We start from the raw sequence: 24348 nt of genomic DNA, 5'->3' as shown, positions 1-24348 counted from the left end.
TTGCGGCTCTTTTCAAAAGTTTTATTGATTTATTGGTAATAAAAACTTGAATTATACATAGCCGGAAGACATATTGTTTGAAAAATGGATATAGCAAAAGGCGACAATAAAGCTCTTCACAATAAAAGAAAAGAAAAATTGAAGACGAGAACAAATCATTTCATGGTGATTGGACAGAAAAATACGCATTTGTTGAAAAAGAAAATAAACCTATGTGTTTAATTTGCAATACTGAACTAGCTCATAATAAGACATGTAATGTTAAACGTCGCCATGAAACAAAATATATGTGTTTTTCTGAAGAATACCCAATAAATTCATGACGTAGAAAAAATAAAATCGAGTTGCTTAAAGCAATAATTAAAAATCAACAAATGAATATTTCATCTTCCAGCAAAGAATCAAATATTACAACAGAAGCAATTTTTATTATAGCTTGGAAAATTGCAAAAAGTAAACATCCTTACACCGATAGAGAGTTTGTAAAACAAAATTTTTTTGATGTGATCTCAGTTTTAGAATAATAGCAAATTTCAAAGGTTAATTTCAAATATTTCTGTTTCTCGACATACAACTGAAAGAAGAATGTCTGAGATTAGTGTCAAAGTTGAACAGCATTTTTTAAATGACTTAAAAAATTGTGAAGTATTCAGTTTAACATTGGATGAATCAACAGATATTAGAGATAAACATCAAATAGCAGTATTTGTTAGATATGTAACATCAGATGTACTTGTGAAAGAAGAGTTGCTAGATTTAGTAGAGCTATAAGACAACTCGTAGAATTGATTTAAAGGAAGCCCTTGACACTGTTCTGGTGAAAGCTAACGCTCCTAAGAACAAGCTTGTTAGTGTTGCTACAGATGGTGCAACAGCAATAGTTGGAAAACACATTGGGCTTATGGGTTTACTAAATAGCGATCCTACATATCCAGAGTTTATTCCAGTTCATTATGTGATTCATCAAGAACATTTAGCAGCAAAACATTTTAAGTTTCCAATTGTTTTTAAATCAGTGTTGTAGATTGTAAATTATATTCGATCTAATGCAAAAAATCACAGACAGTTTAAAAATTTCATTAGTGAATTGGATCTTGCTGACGAAGCAAGTAACTTGCCATTTTACTATGCTGTAATGTGGCTTTCAAGTAGTGACGTTCTTTATAGGTTTGTAGAACTATTAGAACCAATTAAATATTTTTTGCTCGAAAAGCAGAAGACATTTTCTTTGACATGTGAATTTTTTGCAAGATCTTTCATTTTTAACTGATGTAATGCAACATTTACAAAATCTGAATTTGTTGCTTCAGGGAAAAGAAAAAAATATATATGATCTTGCTCAGACTATATTAAGTTTTAAAAAAAAAATTGCTCTATTTCAGAAATATCTTAAAAAATTTTAATCATTTTCCTCAAATGAAGAAGATGATTCATAATCCTAATCCTATAATTCAGTATGATGATCATAAGATTGAATCATACTGGGAAAAACTACAGAATTTATTCGAAGACTTTCAAAACAGGTTTAAAGATTTGTATGCTCTAAAATTATCATTAGCATTTTCAGTAAATCCTTTTTTAATTGATATTATTAGTGATGGTTGTCCAATACCAGAAAATATACTTGAAGAAACATCTCAATTTAAAACAGAATTACTAGATCTCCAAGAAGATCAAAATCTTCAAATGCTGCATGAAGTACTAGCTTTATTAGATTTTTGGAAAATGGTTCCTGAAGTATCCTCAACTAAAAAGAATTAGTATAAAACTTATTTCAATTTTTGGTTCAACATATACATGTGCATCTTTATTTTCGACTATGAAATTTGTTAAATCAAAGTATGGTGCCAATCTAACTAGTAAACATTTGTTACAATATCAATATACAAGCTTAGAATATCAACTACAAGCTTGAAACCAGATTTTAAAAAACTTACCAGTAGTGTTGAAAATCTAATGCCTAATAAATTTATAGTGAATTATGCAAGTTATTACACAAGAAGAATTTTCTAATGGTCTTTTACAAAAAATAATTGATGTTATAAAAAGAACTCTCTCACATAACATGTCTAATTTTTTGCTGAATGATGAAAAGATATTTTTCAATTGTAAAAATAAAAGTAATTTGAACTTAATTGAAGTTCATTGAAATTTTTTTTTATTGTGTAGTCGTTTATTTATTTGATATTTTGCAGTTTTTAGTAACTTATACTATTAAGTCACACCTATCCAAAAATGGTCCCAACCTCAATTTTGAGGACCAAAAAAACGACCTATTGGACATTAATCTGCAAGGTCTCTTGTATCACCAGATGTAAAAATTAAAATCTAATCTCTATAGCCTAAGGAGAAATACACATTTAAAGTTTTATAGCTCTTTACGCTACTGATTGCACTTGGAGCTCCGTTGTAAATCTATTTTGTTTTTTTTTCACTTTTGGGTTATGGAGTTTTTAAAAAATATCAAAAACTCTTTACATATATGTGTTGGCTATAACCTGACAAAAAATCAGCTCTTTAACACTTGTGGTTTGTGTACAGGGACCTGAAGTATAGAGTATAGCACTAAAACCTCTTCAAAAAGAGACAACGGATGCTTAACGTTTTTATTATAACCTTATTATTGACTATGGAAGTTTCAAAATTTAATAGAATGAAGCCTTGGCATGTATCTTTTAGGCAAAAAAAATAGGAGCAAGATATCTTTTATCTGTGAAAAGATATAGCTCTTAAAGTAGAAACCTCGCCTTTGAAAAAGCGGCCAAAATGTAGCAGTTTTTTGTGGTTTTTATGTCTTTTAAAGATTCAAAGTTACATTAAATAACTAATCTAATAACAATATGAGGTGACTAGTGGATATGGGATTCTATGGTTGTTAGACATCACATCTGTGTGTACTTTGTCTGCAATAAGAGTGCTTTTTTTGACCTTGTTTGTACAAAAGTAGGAGCAAAAACACATAGAGAAATTTTTTTCTAGTTGTTCTGAATTTAAAACGCATAAAAACCTCTTTTTGTTTTAGTAGTTAAACCCACAGGTTTGCTTTGTTGTTTTTTCTAAACATTATTGAACAAATATTGGAAATACACACAATAATAACAACTTCTTTTATTTAAATAGGAAATATATCTTTACTGAATTGGGTTTTAATAAGATATCAAACAGAAGAAAATCCCATATAACCTTAATCTCCCTTTAAAAAAACACATACACACAGACATGAAATGATTTCCTTTAAAAAAAATTACTTTATGGTGTTGTTGTGATATTTATTACTTTTTCTTCAAATTGCTGTTGATATTTTTTTATTTAGTACTTGCAAAATAAGCTATATACTTCTGAAAAATTTTTTATAAACTTAATAAATATAGTTTTTAATATAAACAAAAATTTCAGACAAGAATATTTATTATCAACAAATTTTGTCTCAAGTATTTCTAGAATGAAATTCTAGAAATCACTGTTTAGCTGTTAAAAAAAAAGAATTATTTAAATAATCCAATTCAAAGATGCTAGCTGTTATAGTCAATAACACAATTCAGTAACTGGCTTCCATAACTAGGGTGATTAGGGTTTCTTTTGTACCTTGCCCATTGAGCACTTAAGATTGAATGCAAGGTTTCTGCTGATTGCTCACTAAAATGCCCAATGCCGAATCCTTTAGAGCAATAAATTCAGGAACATGGTAGAACACTGCATGAGATTTTGGAGTGACTGAAACTGAGAGTTGAAGATATGAGTTCTTAAAGTCTTTGATATGTTGAACATATGCAGTATTTAATGTCCTTCCAAAACAGGAGCTAACAACACTCTTAAAATGTTGGAATGTTTTTACAAAACCAAGCATGTGTTCTACTTTTTCGCTTTCAACAATTCTTTGCAAAACATCTATGTTCTTCAAAAGCTTATGACAATCATTTCCAACAAACTCTCCTACATGATAAGGTTGCAATTTCAATTTGAGAAGTAATGGCCAATCTTTAACTTTAGGCCATATCTTTAGCATTGATTTGTAAAGATGATTTACAATTCCAAGGAGAAGATGAAGTTCCATTGGGGGAATCAACTCAATAACTTGTTTGACATCTTCTTGGTCAAACAATGGATTATGAACAACATTATGAAAATCTTTTGCGCACATTTTTCCATTCCCTTTCCCAATGAATGCTTTGTATTGCATCTTAATGGATCTGAAGTTTCTTGGAGTTCCCTGTTCTTTGAGGTCATCAGATTTAACATCACACCAACAGCAAGGGTATTTGCTTGAGTGAGATTGAATGCCACAAATGATATTGGCTAACTTCATGTCACATGCAATAATAAAAGGCACATCAATTTTCCCGATTAAACTTAAAATTTTTTTTGACATTTTCATAAGTTTCTGAAACATTTTCAGCAACAGCAACAATTAGCTGACGCTTGGCACTTGTTTCTTTCCTATGTTTTACAGTCAGTAAGCTTTTGTCATTTGAGGTTGAAGTTTTTGTGACATTTCAACATCCAACATTGGAGATAACACTCAAGCTGAACTTTAGAAAAGATCCTCCACCATCAATACCTAGTTTGATGAGAGGCGATGAAGTGATTGCTCTAACACTGAGAATTGAGTTATAAAAATCTCCTAAACTCTTGCAATGAACAACATCCACCAAATCTTCATTTTTTGTTGATGGCTTTGTAAATGAGATTCTAGAAACTTTGAATAAACCTTCAACTTTTCGACCAGCCATTATAAAATTTTCCCTAAATTTTGTTTCAACAATATTTGAATTTGTAGTCTTGTTTAATGTTACAGCCAGTTCTTGCATCTTTTTATTTGAAAGACCAGTATTGATTTGAACTTGAACCATGTCCAAAGTAGTTAGAGAAGTTCTTGATATGCACTGAGGTCTGGAGGTACCTGGAGTAATAGTTAATGCTTTACCACTTTCTCCGCTCAACCTAATTGTACCCTGTGGAGATGATACCTTTTGAGTTATTACAGAGGACGCAAATTTTTCAGCAGTTCTTGAATCAGTTGCTATCATTTTCTATAAGTTTTCATACTTGGTGGTTTGTGAATAAACATGTTTTATTCCTCTTTTGACTACACTGAGACAGTTTGAGCATAGTTTATCAAAGCTACTTGATGTTTCTTTCAAATCTTGATTGGTTAAAAAAGTGAGCTTTGCAGAATGTCCTTTTAGTTTGCCAACTTGGCAAATTAAACAATTACAAGAATCCAATCTTCTGGTCTTTGGTCTAATAATCACTTTGTTATAGTCATGAGGCTTGGGAAGAGGCAAGTTTCTATCACCCTTGCCATGCTTTTGTACCATCGCTCTGCAGGAATTGCATATGCCCAATGGAACTCTATCATCCTTAAAGTCAATAGAGTTTCCAGAAAAAATATCTAGTATCCTTTGCTTGATGAAATGAGTAATATGTCTGTCACATTTTGAAAAACAAAAATAGCATACAGATTGCCGACAATCATGATGAGTTTTTCTTTTATATGGCATTTCAATGGTTAAAAAACTGATCTTTGAAAAATAATTTCAGTACAAGCTTGTGTTGATAAAACATCTTTTTAGTTGTTTAGGTTTTAATTACTTTGAAGTTGCGGCTTTTGTAATTACTTAAAAGTAATTACTTTGTTGTGGCTTTTGATTTTTAAATAGTAGAAACAAACTTGGTCAGAGCAATAAAAGATAGGAGGTCTAGGAGATACTTCAAAACAAAAAAAAGCACAACAAGGTTATGCATTTTTGATTTATATAAAAAAAACTTGATTCTAACATTAATACTAAAATTATTTTATAAATTACCAACTAATTTTGAATTTACAATTCAAACATAATTTTTACAATATGAAAAAAGTTGTTATTATATCCAATTTTTGTTCAATAATGTTTAGAAAAAACAACAAAGCAAACCTGTGGGTTTAACTACTAAAACAAAAAGAGGTTTTTATGCGTTTTAAATTCAGAACAACTAGAAAAAAATTTCTCTATGTGTTTTTGCTCCTACTTTTGTACAAACAAGGTCAAAAAAAGCACTCTTATTGCAGACAAAGTACACACAGATGTGATGTCTAACAACCATAGAATCCCATATCCACTAGTCACCTCATATTGTTATTAGATTAGTTATTTAATGTAACTTTGAATCTTTAAAAGACATAAAAACCACAAAAAACTGCTACATTTTGGCCGCTTTTTCAAAGGCGAGGTTTCTACTTTAAGAGCTATATCTTTTCACAGATAAAAGATATCTTGCTCCTATTTTTTTTGCCTAAAAGATACATGCCAAGGCTTCATTCTATTAAATTTTGAAACTTCCATAGTCAATAATAAGGTTATAATAAAAACGTTAAGCATCCGTTGTCTCTTTTTGAAGAGGTTTTAGTGCTATACTCTATACTTCAGGTCCCTGTACACAAACCACAAGTGTTAAAGAGCTGATTTTTTGTCAGGTTATAGCCAACACATATATGTAAAGAGTTTTTGATATTTTTTAAAAACTCCATAACCCAAAAGTGAAAAAAAAACAAAATAGATTTACAACGGAGCTCCAAGTGCAATCAGTAGCGTAAAGAGCTATAAAACTTTAAATGTGTATTTCTCCTTAGGCTATAGAGATTAGATTTTAATTTTTACATCTGGTGATACAAGAGACCTTGCAGATTAATGTCCAATAGGTCGTTTTTTTGGTCCTCAAAATTGAGGTTGGGACCATTTTTGGATAGGTGTGACTTAATAGTATAAGTTACTAAAAACTGCAAAATATCAAATAAATAAATGTACCCCAAACTGTAACTGTGTAGGTTCAAAGAGACCTCGATGAGTGTTTACTGTCAATAATTCACAGGAACTTTTATCAAGAAGTAACTGTTGATGGACAAATGCTAAGTCAAGTTTTGTAAATTGTTGTCCGCCTGACAAGGTTGCAAATAAATCTTTTGTCTTCGGTAGGGGATAACTATCGCATATTGCTGTCTAATTTACGGTTTGTTCATAGTCTCCACAAAATCGAATGGTGCCGTCTTTCTTCAGGACTGAAACGATTGGAGCTGCCCAATGAGAATGACTTACTGGTCTGTAGAAGATATCAAGCGGTCGAGTTCCGCATTAAACTTTTCCAATAAAGCAAATGGTATAGGTCGTGCTTTGCAAAACTTTTGTTTTATATTAGACAGCAAAGGTATATGTACCACTGAATCCTTAAATTGTCCCAGCACATTTTGGAACTCTGCGGAATGTTTTTTAATTAATCTATTTATCATTGATGAATTGGGACTTCTTGGGATTCCTAAACTTGCATGAAATATTTTTCCCAATTAATTTTAATTTTTCTCAGCCGATTTCTACCAATCAACGAAGGTCTTTTAACTGGAGTGATTTTTAAAGTTAACAAATTAGTTTGCCCATTTATTCTGACCGACAGCTCAACTTCCCCCAATGGCAATACTACTTTCCCAGTGAATGTCTGCAAAAAAGATTTCTTTGAACAAGCTTCCTTCCTCGTGAGTCTTTTCTTTTGCCAGCTTGTAAATGTTTCTAGACTCATCACTGACATAGACGCTCCAATGTCGAGCTCTATTTGTGTACAAATACCTTCGATTTCCACGTCGATCATGATTGGTTTCCTTTTAACTAAATTGTTTTGAATGCGATATAGCTCTTCTTCCTTTTGATTTTTATCAACCTCTTCAATCTTGTGTTGGGTTGTTGTATTTTTTGACACCCTTTTCTTTATACGACATTTCCTTTTTGTGTGCCTCTTGTTGTGGCAAAAAAAACACTCCTGATCTTTGAAAAACATGTCTCTGGATTATGTTTGCCTCCGCAACGAAAACATTCACGTTCATGTCTTTCCGACTTGATCTCAACTTTATTGATTGCTGCTGGGCTGGTAATATTTTGATGGCTTTGAATAACTGCTGCTTAATTTGCTGCTGCTTCCATAGTGAGTACAATGTCTAATGTTTTTTGTAAAGAAAGGCTAGATCCTTCACTAAGTAGTCTCCTCTGTATTCGAGAGTCGTTAATCCCACACACTATTCTGTTTCGCAGCATTTCATCCAGTCCCAGTGAAAAATAAAACCGCGTCCCACATGGGTTCCGCGTGGGTTCCGTGTGGGATTGATGGGATTTATGTGGGACGGATTTTCCCATGTGGTATCGGTATGGAAATTTGTCACCTTAAACCCATGTGGGTAATCCCACATGGGTTACATGTGGGAAACATATGGTATTTACACACATGGGAAATCCCACGTGGGTTTCCTGTGGGATTTGCATGGGATTTAATTTAAAAGTTGGAAACTAAAAAAAAATTTTAAATCGACATTGCATTGCGTTACGTTTATATTGTGTGAAAATACTTTATATTAATAAAGAGAATGGCAAGCAAGCATGTAAGTGCCACGAATAATTTTTATCTTTCTTTATAGAAATAAGATTGAGATTTGTGCAAATAGACTTATTATTAGGATAATATAATAGTTATTTGAATATAGATATTGAGTAAATTATTTGCAAACAACTGATGCAAGTTGAAATGTTGTCAAAAACCAATCTTGCATGCATGGGACACTGCAGTGTCCCAAAAAGAAATGCAGGTTTAAAAGTCAAAGAATTCCCAATTTTCTTTATTAAAAAAAGAAAAAAATAGGATGGAGATGGGTTTCTGTAACTTTTTTTATGCTCCAAAACTTTTAACTTTAGATATAATAAGGTCCTTAAGACTTAAGGGACTTACGAACTACATTGAGGAACAAAAACAATTTATTTACAGAAACTTTTCAATTTTTAATCTGGAGTACCACAGTGTTATTGAGAATAAAGCCTCTGGGTCCAGTTTTCAAAGTAATATGATCTAAGTAATGTTTAAATAAAATAATATGCTTTAAAATGCATATAGTTATACATATAACTCCTGATAGTTAACTATATGTATAACTAGTTATACATATAATTATTATTAATATATAAGATATACATAAACTTATTTTTTAAGGTTATGCTTGAACAAATTAGTACCAATTAATTCAAATTCAAGATTTAGTTAAAGTTCAAGTTAATGTTCTTATTTATTCATTGTTTTTGTTAATTTTATATTTATTTGTTCAAATTTATCAGTTAGTACTATATTTTACTACAGTAAGAATGTTTATCTTTGTTGAACGTGATTTTATTAGTAACTTAATTTTATTTTCAACATATTTTGACAACACCCTTTATATTTTAAATGATGACAGCTTTACTTTTCTATTGATGTTAAATTTATTACGTTTCAATAACTCAAATTAAATCTTAACTGAATTATTGTAAGCTTTGTAGGGGTTTGTTGTATATCAAATGGTGTTGTAAATAAAGTAAAAATAATATATATATATATATATATATATATATATATATATATATATATATATATATATATATATATATATATAAATATAACATTAAAACAATAAAATTGATACAAAATTTCACTTTAAAACGAATACCATTAACATTGTGATGATAACAGCATTAGGAAACTAGTATTTATGTATTATTATTACTATAAAATACTATAAAAATATATGTAATACTATAAAAAAATAGTTTTTTAATTCATTCTATAAAATGGAGACTGACAACTGATGATTAATGGAAATTATAAAAATCATGTATTATTACTAAATACTATATTAATGCTAGTCTACAAAGTTAAAATTAATTTAGAGCATTGTTATTAGTTCTTTTGCGATTCGCACTTCCACTTCTGTCTCATAAAATATAGCCAAAAATTGAGATTTTTTTACTCACTCGCCTTAAATATAATGTGTGGAAGATAATTTTTGGCTGCCCTCAAAATTATCTTTTTCCACCTTTTCTCCATCGTATATAAACATTGCAAGTTACGTGGTTAGGGCAATTAACTCACTTATCAAGGTATATCTTAAGAAACCAACATCTAAATGTCATTAAAATCGGCTCGTATCACTATCAGGTACATAATGTTTTAATAAAATAATAATTTAAGGTATAGCTTGCCTGTATCCAACTATAAGCTCATTTTAAAATGATATTTTTTTAATACGAAATTAGGCTTTTCTTTGTTAATTTTAGGAACTATGCCTCAAAATTACAAAAGAAAAGAAAACAGTGAAGGTTATAAAACAATTAACACAAAAAACAAACATAGAAACAGCTGTAATTAAAGTAAAAAACCATGGATTTACCATTTTGAAGGCTTCAAAAATGTACAATATTCCACTTGGAACATTACATAAAAAAGTAAAGCTTGGGGATCAAGCTCTGAAAAAGCATGGTGGGCAGACCAGATTTGATAGAAAAACCGAAAATTTATTGTCCAAACAATTATTCATATGACTGACTAGAGAGTACCATTTGATTCGTTGGACTTGAGACTTTTATTCAAATCTTATTGTGATAAAGTGAAGATTCAAAAATAATATGCTTGGGGTAGATTGGGTTCGGTCATTCATGAAGAATTGTTTAACAAATACGGTTGCAGACAATGTGAAACATAGTAGAGCCGGGGTAAACGAAGAAACCCTTAAATTTTTTTTGATAATTTGTACCTAGAGTTAAAGGATATACCTCCAGAAAATAATTACAACTATGACGAGACCAATATAACAGACAATCCAGGGTCCAAATCCGTTATTGTTCGTCGTGGCCATGGAAGCCGTGTTGAAAATAAACAAGAATATTCAAAGCAGTCGACCAGTTTAATGTTTTCTGGCAATGCTATCGCAATGGCAATTCTGGTAACTATTATCTAACTATTATAATAAAATAAGAATTTTTATAGTACTTACATATATACACATATATACATATATAACGATATATGTATATATGATTATACATGTATGTATATATATATATATATATATATATATATATATATATATATATATATATATATATATATATATATATATATATATATATATATATATATATCTGTGTGTATATATATATGGTCGTATACCAACATTATAGCTAGCAAAGAGCATTGATAAAGTTCAAAAGATGTCTAATGTAAAGTGATCAAGTATTCTGTGCAAGGCATAACTGTTTAAATATGGAATCGAGATTATTGCATAGTATATTTTATTTATTTTTATGAATAATTTAATATAATTTGTTTAGAATACAAAAGAATATAAATATCTGTTTTAAATAAATGTTTTTGTTGTTCTCGTTTTAACATTGTTTGACATTTTATACAATTTATAGTATACTTTATAGCATACAATATAGTCTATTTTTTACTTTATATAAAGTTTTTCAGGAATGGTGAACTAATATGTTTAAAAAGACTTTATTAATCAAGCACCTGATAAATCTAAAACAGTTTTAAATATAATTGGATACGTTACTTAACGTAGATTTCATGATATACTCTTGTGTGATCAACCCTAGCGGTTACAAACCTTCAATACCTGTTATAACAATAAAGTTATTAATTAGTTTGGTTCAGTTCATAAAATGTTTTTTCATGGTTTATAAAACATCAAATGATCATGCTAATGTACCGTTAATGTGTGAAAAACATTTATACCCGCAACTGTTTCTTTTTAATACACGCATTAAATAATGAAAAGTGTGTGCAGTCGAGGTGAGAATATTAAGCTTTTTTATGTAGCTTTTTGTGACAAATTTTAGCATTTTTTCAGGAAATTTAAAAAACTTTTTTTAACAATTATAACTCCTAAGAAGATTGGAAGGTATAAATTAAAGTTGCCATTTATTTTATATAAAATGTTAAAATGATTTAATTTTGACTGTGTTATTCTCTACTGCGAATTTGTAAAATCCACCCACCCCTTAGTCTCTCTATTTCTTTCTCTTTCTCTCTATTATAAAAATACAGATCTATAATAGATGTATATAAATTTTATACCATATATATATTTTTTTAATTTAAAGAAAGATGATTGCAAACTTTTTTTTGTTAACCGTTTGCGTCGTGTACAATGAGGCGTATGTCGATATTACAGATGATCTAGACTATGCAGGAGTTAGTGGTATTTTTATTCCTATTAAAGCAAACCTCAACACCAAAGATTCTGATGAGTTGACAGCTCGTCAAATTCCTGAAGCAATAGGTAAAAGTGTTTAAGTATAATTTCTTAATAAAAACTAGTTTTTTACTTATAAAGCTTTTCATAAATATCTCCGACTGAAAACGGAGACTTTTCAAAGCAAGACTGTAATTGTCACAATCACAACAAAAGTAGCGTTTAGCTTTTATTTTGTGGAAGGTACAATTAACATAGCAGAGCAGATTAGCTGAGCAGATCAATTATATGGTGCAAACAGCAGAGCGTATTATAAAATCAGCTGAATTCATATACCTAAAATGACAAATAATTTGGCAGATGCTTTGTGTGTATATGTGACCCAAAGCACTCTTAATTGAACGTTAATCAAAGAATGAATCAAGCGTTTAGAGACTTGAGTCTTGTGCACAAATGTTTTTTTGTGTTAGAAAGTAAACACCTTTCATTAAAAAAAGTGATCTGCTGTTCTTATATGTGATCTGGCAAATAATTCGGTAGATCACATTATTATTAGGTTGTTCGGATTACCGCAATTTTAGATACAATTTGTCAAGTTTGATTAAAATTGATAATAAAATGAATATAGCATCTGTAGTTTTATATTAACTATTAATATCCTTTTTACTATCAACCTTAAATCAATTGTGATACATTGTACCTTTATTGATTTTTTTTATTATTAAGTTTCAATCTGCTCTGCCGATTGTACCTACCCATTAATTTGAAAGGTTACGCGCGAACAACTTTTTTTTTTTTATTTGTACGCGCGTATTTAAACGTAAGTCATCATTAGTTATTTTGACTATTTTGTCAAGAAGTCTTGTTATTTAAGTTAATAATTTATTTGTATAAATTAAATTAATTTATACACCCTATTTAAATATGTAATACATGCTTAATTTAATAATAATTTTACGCACGTATTTAAACATAAGTTATTATTAATAATTTTGACTGTTTTACCTAAAAGTCTTTTGTAATTTAATAATTTTTTTGTATAAATTAAATTAATTTATAAATTATGTTTATAAAATTTATAAAATGTGTATAAATTAAATTAATTTATACCCCTTTATACCATTATACAAAGACTTTTAGGTAAAATAGTCAAAATAATTAATATTAACTTTTGTATAAATTAATTTATACACCCTATTTAAGTATGTACTACATATTTAAATATGTATTGTATTTAAATATGAATTATATATAAATATGTATTACATATTTAAATATGCATTACATATTTAAATATGTATTACATATTTAAATATGTATTAATATTTAAATATGTATTACATATTTAAATATGTATTACATATTTAAATATGTATTACATATTTAAATATGTATTACATATTTAAATATGTATTACATATTTAAATATGTATTACATATATTTAAATATGTATTACGTATTTAAATAGGTGCGTAAATAAATTTAATTTATACAAAAAAATTATTAAATTAAATGACCAAAGACTTTAAGGTAAATTAGTCTGAATAATTCATAATAACTTATGTCTAAATACGCGCGTTTTTACACGATTCAAGTTTGGGGATTTTTACATAATATATTAAATATACTTTTCTTTTAATTAAAAGAATGCCCAAACCTTAACCGTCAGTCGATGTATAAACACTCCCATTGCATCTATCTCTATTTAAATCAGTTATTATTTGTACACTCTACTGCACATATCCTTATTTAAGCCAGTTGGTATGTACACTCTATTGTGTCTACCCCTAATTAAGTCAGTTGATGTATGTGCACTCCACTACAACTACGGCTATATCAATCAATATATGTACGTATTAATGCACTTGTTCTATGAAAAAAAAATGATATTAACATAACTATAAATAAACATTATTAATCATTTTGATGATTTCAATTAAAATTCTTGCTTAATTTAACCTAATAATTTTTTCATATAAGTTAATTTATAAACCCAATTTAAATATATATTAGGAAAATACTTTTCTTTTATTTTAAAGAATACCTGACCAAACCTAAATCCTCAGTCAGTAGATGCATGTACACGCTACAGCACCTAAGCATATTTAAGTCTGTCAATGTATGTACACTCCACAATGCCTATTCCTAATTAAGTCAGTATACTTTACTGCGGCTACAACTAAATAAGTCGATTTATGTATGGATTGATGCACTTATTCTATGAAACTTTGAAAGATAAAAATAAATAATAGGCATAAATTTAAATAAACAACAAAAATAGTTAAAAAACATAAAACTACTTAGAAATAAAACATTAAAGTTAAAAATAAATAATCTTCCCAATAAGGATTTGAACCCCCAACCGACAGTCTTCGATACTTGTGCAACTCACGCGTCACACGCGTACTATACTTTAAAGGGACTCCCGACTCCCATCACATGTTGAGATCATATTTATAGAAATGTTACAAAAAAATCGTTATAGCTGAATTTAAAAAAAAAAACTAAACAATAAATGTATATTAATAAAAGCTAAACCTGTTGTTTTAGCCAAAGCTCGGCTTTTCTATTATACTTTATATATCGGAGTCTTTATAATATACGCCGCTAATTTGTTTCAAAGGCGTTTAGATCTGTATATGACGTCATTCTAGTTCGTTATAAATAGGGGTTCGTTATAAAGTACGTGCGCTCATAGAATGAGGAAAAGAGGGTCTGCATAAAACGTACAAAAACGTATAAGGGGAAGGGGGAGGGTTAAATATAAAAGTACGCACGCTCTACCCAGCGGGTACAAAATGGCGATTGGACGTCTTGAGGATGTCCTATAGACTTATGACATCCATAGGACGTTGTAAAGACGTTCTCCGGACGTCTGTGCCTACTGGGTAGTTAAAGAAGATACTCTTAGTTAATGCTTGTTTTTCTAATTTATCAGAGTTAGCAAATACTTAATAATAACTAGTTTTTTTTTGAATAAAAAATTAGATGTTTTTGAATATAATAGTTAAATAATTTTTTTTTTGTTGATAAAATTATGACCGTCACGATGAAATGAGTTAATAAATTTACTAACTTTAAAGTTCTTTTTACTAAAGTAACTTAAAATTTAGTAAAATTAGTTTAAAATTAGCTATAAAAACATAATAAGTTGTAAGAAGCTTGATTAGAATGTTGTAGGTTTTTGGTGATAAACAAACGAACAAGGACGTTTGTTTGGCACCTCATGGTAAGCGTTTGATGCGTTTTATAAAAGTAACGTCTGAGTTTAAACTACATGATTACACGCAATTTTTTTTTCCGACTTTGACTATCTTTTGTTTAAAGATTTCATAGTTTTTTTACCATACCCAACACATATGTTGTTATAAAGTACGTACGCCAAAAATTTTGAAATTTGACCCCTTCCTCCCCCTGTTGCCATGCGTACTTTTAAGTACCCAACCCCCCTTTATAAAGTACGTAAATTTTTAAAATCCCCCCTCCCCAACTTTTTTTTTCAATAAAAAAGTTTATTGAAAAAAAAAAAAAAAAATGGTTGAGGAGCTACCTTAGATACTTTATATGACCCCAAAGCCCTTTGTTTGCGCATTTAAAAAACGTCTTTAAATATATATACAATAATTAATTTATATAAAGTTAAATTACACTGCATGGAATGCTTGGCCGAGAGGCTTAGTGTAGGAATTAGACGGTGGAGACCGTAGTTCGTATCCCGGCGAAATTCATTTCATACTTCTTTTTTGTTTTAATAACGAATCAAATAAAATAAACTATACTTAAGGCGGATTATTTTTAAGCACCTCTCTTTAGTAAGTCTGTTAAAAACGAGTCTTACGCGAGATCAGTAATATTGAAAACAAAGGCTAAAACCCAGTGCCGAGGGCAGGCTACCCCCCACTTGATTGGAGGGGGGGGGGGGACATCAAATTTTGTGCTCTTTTGCTAATTTAAGAAGCTTTTTATTTTAGCAAAACCTAGCGGTAAAGTTTGGACCCTATTGACAATTTTTTTTGGGGCAAGCGTTTTAGGGCTTTTTGTTCACAGGCTTCCGTCATCCCAATTTTTTGCAAGGCCTCCTCATTTGGCATTGGTATAATCAAACTTAAGTTTGGAGTTTGCACGTTGTGTGAAAGTGTCCTATCTGGAACATCAAAAAATCCTGCATGTGTGTGCATAGAGGGAAACTGTGCCCTCTACTCCCATACATCTTTTTATAATCCCATGCATCTTTTTATGTTAGCAAACTAGGATCTATAGCCAGAATTTTAACTTTTCTATTGATTAGCTGGTTAATTGTAATAAATTAGAAAATCGAAATACTTACTTTTAAATTGAACCCCCCCCCCTCCTTCCTAAAAGCTTTCGTACGCTTTTTGAAGACCTCCCCTTATGAGCATATGTACTTTATGGACGAACCCTATCGCAAATAACGTTGGAAAATAACTTCCGCAAAGGAGGCTCTTTTGTGGTCAATCTTATATAAATACAAAAGTTCTTACTGTTAGGAGGAGTTAGAGAATAAATAAAATACGAGAACATAATTATTTTTTCTTGAATATGAAATGTGTCACGTAACAAAATTGCATCACATCTTATCTCGATTATAAGCCCAGGCGGGACAACTCAGAAAAACGCTCGGTTTCTGTTCCGTGTTTAAAAACCTTCAAAAACAAAAAAAACGTCCATGGTTTTTATTCCGTGAAATTAACTATTTACCATATCGTGATTTACCTGTTTACAAACACGTGAAATTAACTATTTACCATAAATTTATCATAAACCTACCTACAGTCATCGATTTCTCAAGATCGACTTTCTAGTTGATAATAAGAAAGCTACACTTTTAAACAAAGAAAAAGTCATTGGAGATTTTGCGAATAAAAAATTGTGAATCAATAAATTTGCTGAATAAAACATTCCTTTAGAAATGATTTTCATATTAGATAGTGGTTTAAAAACAAGGATGGCTTTCATTGTGTCTTGCAGCTGTTTATGTTGGTATACTTTGAACAAAAATTTCATAAACTTCGATTCTTTTTTTAAAAACAGCTTTAGTACTGACTTTAACAGAAATTTTGATAACACAGAAGACACATGTCAACACAAATACTTTAAAATTAATTGCACGCAATTATATGACTACGCAAAAAATACTTTGTTTTGACTGTTTGACTACGGCATATGACATGTTTTCAAAATTTAAAAATGCACTAAAAAAACTTACTTAAACTTATCTAAAAAAAACATTAAAATGAAAAAAAATCTTAATGAAAGAGATAATAAAAAAATACTTAACTAAAGCAAAAACACAATCTAACACACATTAAATTTAAGTTGCGTTTTTTTCTTTAAAAATGAAGTAAAAGTAAAAAACAAGAAATTCACGGATTTTTAAAAAACAAAACATATTCATTTGACTTTTTTAATTACATTAAGAGAAAAAAATAAACAAAAAAAACAAGTGTCTATGACTAAATATCTTTAATCAAAGTTAGTATATAAAAAAAAGTTAAATAAAAAGCTGCTCATAAGTTTAGCACACCTAGATTTAAGTGTGCTTTAATAGCAAGATCAATAAGGGATATGTCCACCTTTGTTCTTTATGCATAGTTCACACCTTCTTTTAATCGAATCAAAAATTTTTCGGCAATAATCAGTTGATAAGCTGTCGAACAATTCTTTCAAACTTTCCCTAAGATGTTCAGCTGATGTTACAGGAGCTCTAGTGAGTTTACAGTCCAGTACAGCCCATACATTTTTGATTGGATTAAGGTCAGGTGATCTAGCTGGTCACTGAAGAAATTTAATGTTGTTTTCTTGAAACCAAATAGTCACCGTTTTCGCCTTGTGACAAGGAGTGTGGTTTTGTTGAAACTGCCACTCTGACTCATTGCTAAAAAAGATGTCTCTAGTCGGGATTAAATGATTTTCAAGCGTTTTGATATAATTATGTTGATCCATACAACCATCATATAAATAACTGTAAAGTTGGACTCGTCACTAAATATTATTCTTCTTAGTTCATAATTAGTCATTTTCAAAATAGCTCTACAAAATTTAATACGTTTTAACCGATCAGTTGGTTTAAGCAGTGGTTTTCTGGCAGCAACGTAGCAACAAAGTTTTCCATTGATCAATCTTCTATTTACAGTTTGACTTGAGATATGATTTTTAGAGCCAAGTTCACTTCTTATGCAATCTCTTTTGGCTGAGTATTTAGGGTTTTTTCTTGCAATTCTATAGATACTATTATCATCAGTGATTGTTATTCTTGGTTGTCCAGGTCAGTTTTTGTCTGCAGTAGTACCAGTTATTTCAAATTTCTGAATTGTTCTGAGTACACATGAACGAGATACAGACTTGAGAGTTCGAGCTATTTCAGAACTGTTGAAACCACTAAGATGTAGTCCTACAATGCGCTGTTTTATTTCAGAGCTAATTGATTTTTTTCCCATCTTTTTGGTCAAATTATGGACAAAATTTAAGCAAAAAATACCAAGTTTATTTCAAATGAGGTAATACATACTTTGTATACCTTAAAAAGTTTTGTTCAGTTAGTAATGTAAAAAAGGTTAGTTAAATTTACTTTTTAGTAAAAGTTTGACGTCAAAAAGTAAAAAGCTGCAGTTGAAAGACAAGAGTGCAAGTGCGCTAAACTAATGAGCAGCTTTTTTACACCGCTTTAATTAGCGGTCTCTGTTTAAGTTAAAAATAGATGGTTAAAATAACAATTTTTTTTCTATTTTTTTATTTTTTTATTAGGTTTGTTTTAATTAACTTTAACTTTAACTATTTTTTTATTTTTTTATTAGGTTTGTTTTAATTAACTTTAAATAAAAAAAATAGAAAAGGCATACGAAGTTTACTGCCTAAAAAGTCAATTAAATAGAAGAAAAATGAAACTTAAATCTAATGTGTGCTAAATTTTTGAGTATTGTATTAAAGATCAAACTTATTTAATTGAAACGGCTTTCAAAAACATGTCTTTTATTTTCAACGAAATTTTTTCTTAGTTTTTTCAAATGTACTAACTTCAATAATTCTTATATTACAATTTGTTAAAAAGACTTTCGTCGTCTTAGAAAGTCATCGTTTATAAAAACAAAATTATTTTTTATTTTTAATAACGTTTATTATAAAAAATGCATACTTAAATAATTAATATATTATATAAATTAAAAAAATTATACACAACCGTCAATGATACTTGAAAAAAAAAACATTATCAGTAAATTGTTACTTTATTTAAAAATGCTTGTTAAGAAGATTTGATGTAATTTATTTTACCTAAGGTGTAATTCAGAATACTTTTATTCACCGTTTTTAAAATATGTTAATTTTTTTTTCATTATTTCTTAAAATTGCGGCTTGCAAATAATAATTTTTTACTTTAAAAAAAGTTAAACAAAATTAAAAAATATTACGAACAATAAATACTACTTTTTTTTGTTGTTGCGAAAAACCAAGATTTAAGTTTCCAAGTACCATTTATTAAAAATATATATACCGATGTGCTTTTAAATACCTTATGACAAAAAGTCAAATCTGTTGATTATATAAAGCTGATGTAGCTGTTAGAAAATTTTATTTTTCTAAACTAAGGTCTTTTTTTATAAATATAAACAAAAGTATTGAAAGAGTTATATTGCTTCAAGCATTAATACTTGTAATGATAAATTAAATAAAAAGCTATAGATATTAATCTCTTATTAATTTTTCGATACAATATATCAAGAGAGTTTAGACCCTCATAATTGAATTTATTTATACTTGATAACGTTAACTAGTATATTTATTCTTGATAACAAGGGTATCTGAACTCCCTCAAAATATTATTTTGAAGAATTAATAAAAGAGTTATATCCATAGAAAAAGTTTTTTATTTACTTATAAAAAAATAAACTAATTATAAAATATCATTTAAAGTTTGTAATAATTAATATTCTTTCATTTTTAATAAAATCAATCATTATTACAAAACGAACAAAAAAACCAAACAAAAAAAACACAAGTTGCACTAATATAAAATAAACTTTAAACGTGTACTATTTTTTAACTAATATTTTTTAATTTTTAATTATAATTTTCTTAATTCGGTAATTACTGGCTTCCTGCCAAGGCCTGTATATATATATATGTATATATATATATATATATATATATATATATATATATATATATATATATATATATATATATATACTTATATATATATATATAAGTATATATATATATATATATGTATATATATATATATATATATATATATATATACATACATATATATATATATATACATATATATATATATATATATATATATATATATATATATATATATATATATTATATATATATATATATATATATATATATATATATATATTGTTTATAATTGTTGTTTTATATTTATGTTTTAGAACAGGCTAAAAGCTTTTTAAATGAGATTTTAAGTGTTGCTGATTTACTTAATAAGATTAAAAGTGCCTATCGAGAAAAAAAAACTGAAATTGAATTTTACAGTGGTTGCATTGTTGATATAACCTTCCATGATTCAAGTTATACTATTACTGCTGAAAGGCCAAAATGTACCTATGGTCTTAATCTTGGCAAAGTTGTTACAAAATTATTTAAATCATTTAATATTGATATCTTGTCTTCAGGTAAATTTATATTTTTCCTTTAACATATAAATATATATATATATATATATATATATATATATATATATATATATATATATATATATATATATATACACATAATGTATATATATATATATATATATATATATATATATATATATATATATATATATATATATATATATATATATATATATATATATGTATATATATATATATAAATATGTATATAAATATATATAAATTTTTATTTTTATTAATTGATAGACTGCCTGCCCCAACCAAACCCTCAGTCAATGTAGCAGCACTCCCTTGCGAGTCAGGCTAAAAGATAGTAGATGTAGCAGCACTCCGTTGCGAGTCAGGCTATTTGTCAGTCGATATAGCAGCACTCCTTTGCGAGTCAGGCTATTTGTCAGTCGATATAGCAGCACTCCTTTGCGAGTCAGGCTATTTGTCAGTCGATGTAGCAGCACTTTGTTGCAAGTCAGGCTATAAGATAGTCGATGTAGCAACACTCCGCGCATGATTTACAGTAAAAAAATAAAAATAAAAACATTTTATTATAAAAAATAAAAACATTGTTTGTATTGTTAAAAACATTCAGAGTGTTTTTAAAAACATTTAGAGTGTTTTTAAAAATTTAATTGACCATTCTGGTCAATTAAATTTGCGTTTTTGCGGTTTTTTTAAAAAACGGTTAATTTGTAATTAAATTAATGGTTTTGACTTTCGTCCAACATGCGAATGTTGGACAAAAAGTCAAAACCATTAATTTTATATATATATATATATATATATATATATATATATATATATATATATATATATATGTATATATATATATATATATATATATATATATATATATATATATATATATATATATATATATATGTATATATATATATATATATATATATATATATATATATATATATATATATATATATATTTAGGCTCTGCAAATCAATATTATCAGTTTTGAATCGAATCAAGATTCAAAGCAAGTCTTGATTTGCAAATCGAGTTAAATCATAAGTCCAATAAGCATTTTGAAGAAATCTAAGTTTTACTAAAACATAGATATTCTCAAAATGCTGATTTGACTAGAGATTCGGCTTGATTTGCAACTCAACGCCTGATTCGATTCAGATTCGATATCAAAAAAGATGATTAGCAGGGCCCTAGTATATATATATATATATATATATATATATATATATATATATATATATATATATATATATATATATATATACATACATACATACATACAACCCTCGGAGTTAAGGTCGGCATTCGGCAATGCCGACCTAACTGCCGACCTGAAAGTGTTTGAGGTCGGCAAAAAATTGCCGACCTCATTTCTATGTTTTATGGTAAGACCTTTGTATCAAATAATTTTTGCCGACCTCTAAAAGTTTGAGGTCGGCAAATTATTGCTGATCTCATTTTTCTAATACCAATGCTAATATATATATATATATATATATATATATATATATATATATATATATATATATATATATATATATATATATATTATATATATTAGTATTGGTATTAGTATTAGTTTCTGCTGTGACTGGTATTGCTACCAGTGAGTGTGATTTTATACACACTTTGACAGCTGAGTCTCGTGATGGTTTGACTCCCATCGATCAAGTCTTGCTTTAAATGAATTTATTGAAGTAGCTTTGACAACAGTTTCTGGCAGTGCATTCCAGTTATTTGCAGCTCAATTAAGTAAAATGTTTTCTCTGTATTTATGTTTCGAAAAGTCTTTTGAATATTTTAGGATATGGCCAGGAGTACAATTTGGTTTAAAGGAATGATTTTCTGTTAATTCAATTTTATCGTAACCATTGAAAATTTTATACAGTTGTATTATGTCCCCTCGTTGTCTTCTTTTAACAAGTGAGGGCATTCTAAGACAAGCTAGTCGATCTTCATAGCATAATTTACTGATTTGAGGTATTAATTTAGTGGCAAGACGTTGTACTTTTTCTAAAATGACAATATCTTGTTTTTGATAAGGAGCCCATACGGGTACAGCAAACTCAAGTGGTGGATGAAAGAAAGATATAGAGATTTTAGCAGATCTGCATCAAATTGAACAAACAATTTCTTTATAATGCCCAGCATGCGATTTGCTTTGCTTGCACTCGATAATACCTGATTTTTCCATTTCAAGTTATCTGAAAAAATCACTCCTAGGTCTCTTTCAGAATCCGATGTATTGAGTTTACAACTATTTATATAAAATGGATATCGTTTATTTTTAAAGCCATAGTGCATAACTAAACACTTTTCAATATTAAAATTAAGTAACCAGTCTTGTGTCCAAGCATATGCAGAGTTCAAATCGCATTGTAGTTTATTATTTAACTCATCAGAAGAACTAATTGACATGATTTTGGTGTCATCAGCATACAATTTTGAAATATTTTTTAGAGACTCAGGAAGATCATTTATATAGAGTATAAACAGTAGTGGACCCAATACTGAACCTTGAGGAACTCCACTGAACACCTCGGCACAAGTTGAAACATAATCTTCCATAACGACTCTCTGCCTTGTATTAGACAGGAAAGCTTGAAACCAATAAGGTGCCAGGCCACTAATACCATATGCTTTAAGTTTCGAGATTTGATGTGGAACAGTATCAAATGCTTTTGCAAAATCAAGTAAAACTATTTCAACACGAATTCCTTGATCAACGTTTCTTGTAATATAATCTAGAGTTTCAAGTAAATTGGTCGTGCATGACCTGTTTTTAACAAACCCGTGCTGTTTATTAGCTATAATATTATTTTCGTGAAGATATTTTTCTAACTTGTTTTTTATTATTCTTTGAAGTATTTTAAAACTAATACAAGGAAGTGATATAGGTCTATAATTCCCAGAATCAGTTTTGTCACCTTTTTTATATAGAGCAGTTATATTTGCTGAACTAAATTGATTTGGTAGTTGACTTTTTTCTATTGACTCCATAAAAATTAGTGTGAGAGGAAGAGCAAAAGCAGTAGCACAGTTTTTTAAGATATATGGATGCAATTTGTCAACTCCATATGCTTTGTTTTGATCAAGATTTTTAAGCCTTTCAAGAACATCATCATAATGAATATCTTCAGGAATTAAGTTAAAGGTGGTATCATTTATTCTTGTTTTAAAAACTGGAATGCAATTTTTACTTTCTTTTACAAAAATGTTTTGGAAGTTTATATTCAGTAGATCAGCAATTTTTTTAGGATCGTGAGTTATTTCACCACTTGGTTGCCTCAGAGCTTTTATAGAGTCTTTTACATATTGTTGAGAATTCATATATCTATATAATAATTTTGGGTTCTTTTTAGCTTTATCAACAATCATTAACTCATACTTTCGTCTTGCTATGGAAATTTCAATTGAAACTCTTTTTGACAATTGTTTATAATTACTACAAAGATTTGAGTTTTTCCATTTACTTGAGCAATTTATGTATCTTAAATTCTGCTTTTTTCTAATGAGTGAGATTAGGTCTTTGTTTAGCCACATTTTCCTAGATGATGAATTTACAAATGAGGTATTTATAGGTACATATAAGTTAATGCTTCTTTAGTATAATAAATTAACTCATCATACATTTCTTGAACACTTTTGGTATGAAAACACTGAAGCCAATCAACATTTGT

At 28.5% G+C, this 24348-nt stretch overlaps 1 protein-coding gene across 4 annotated transcripts in view; it reads left to right on the top strand.

Annotated features, from left to right (window-relative positions):
- The first annotated feature begins 11484 nt into the window (after window positions 1–11484).
- The window catches only part of LOC136092364 (uncharacterized), a 244938-nt gene continuing 232074 nt past the window's right edge, over window positions 11485–24348 (top strand). For 3 of the 4 annotated variants that reach the window (XM_065820432.1, XM_065820433.1, XM_065820430.1), the window contains exons 1-3: window positions 11485–11619; window positions 11931–12109; window positions 20447–20689. In XM_065820432.1, coding sequence (XP_065676504.1) covers window positions 11935–12109; window positions 20447–20689 — 418 coding nt within the window. In that variant the 5' untranslated portion in view covers window positions 11485–11619; window positions 11931–11934. Of the gene's footprint in view, window positions 11729–11930; window positions 12110–20446; window positions 20690–24348 lie in introns of all 4 variants that reach the window. The other variant, XM_065820431.1, reaches the window with a different exon arrangement.

This window comes from Hydra vulgaris, chromosome 15, assembly GCF_038396675.1.
Source record: "Hydra vulgaris chromosome 15, alternate assembly HydraT2T_AEP".
NCBI classification, from domain to species: domain Eukaryota; kingdom Metazoa; phylum Cnidaria; class Hydrozoa; order Anthoathecata; family Hydridae; genus Hydra; species Hydra vulgaris.
The sequence above is the reverse complement of the archived record's forward strand: the minus strand, read 5'-3'. Positions and strand labels throughout refer to the sequence as shown.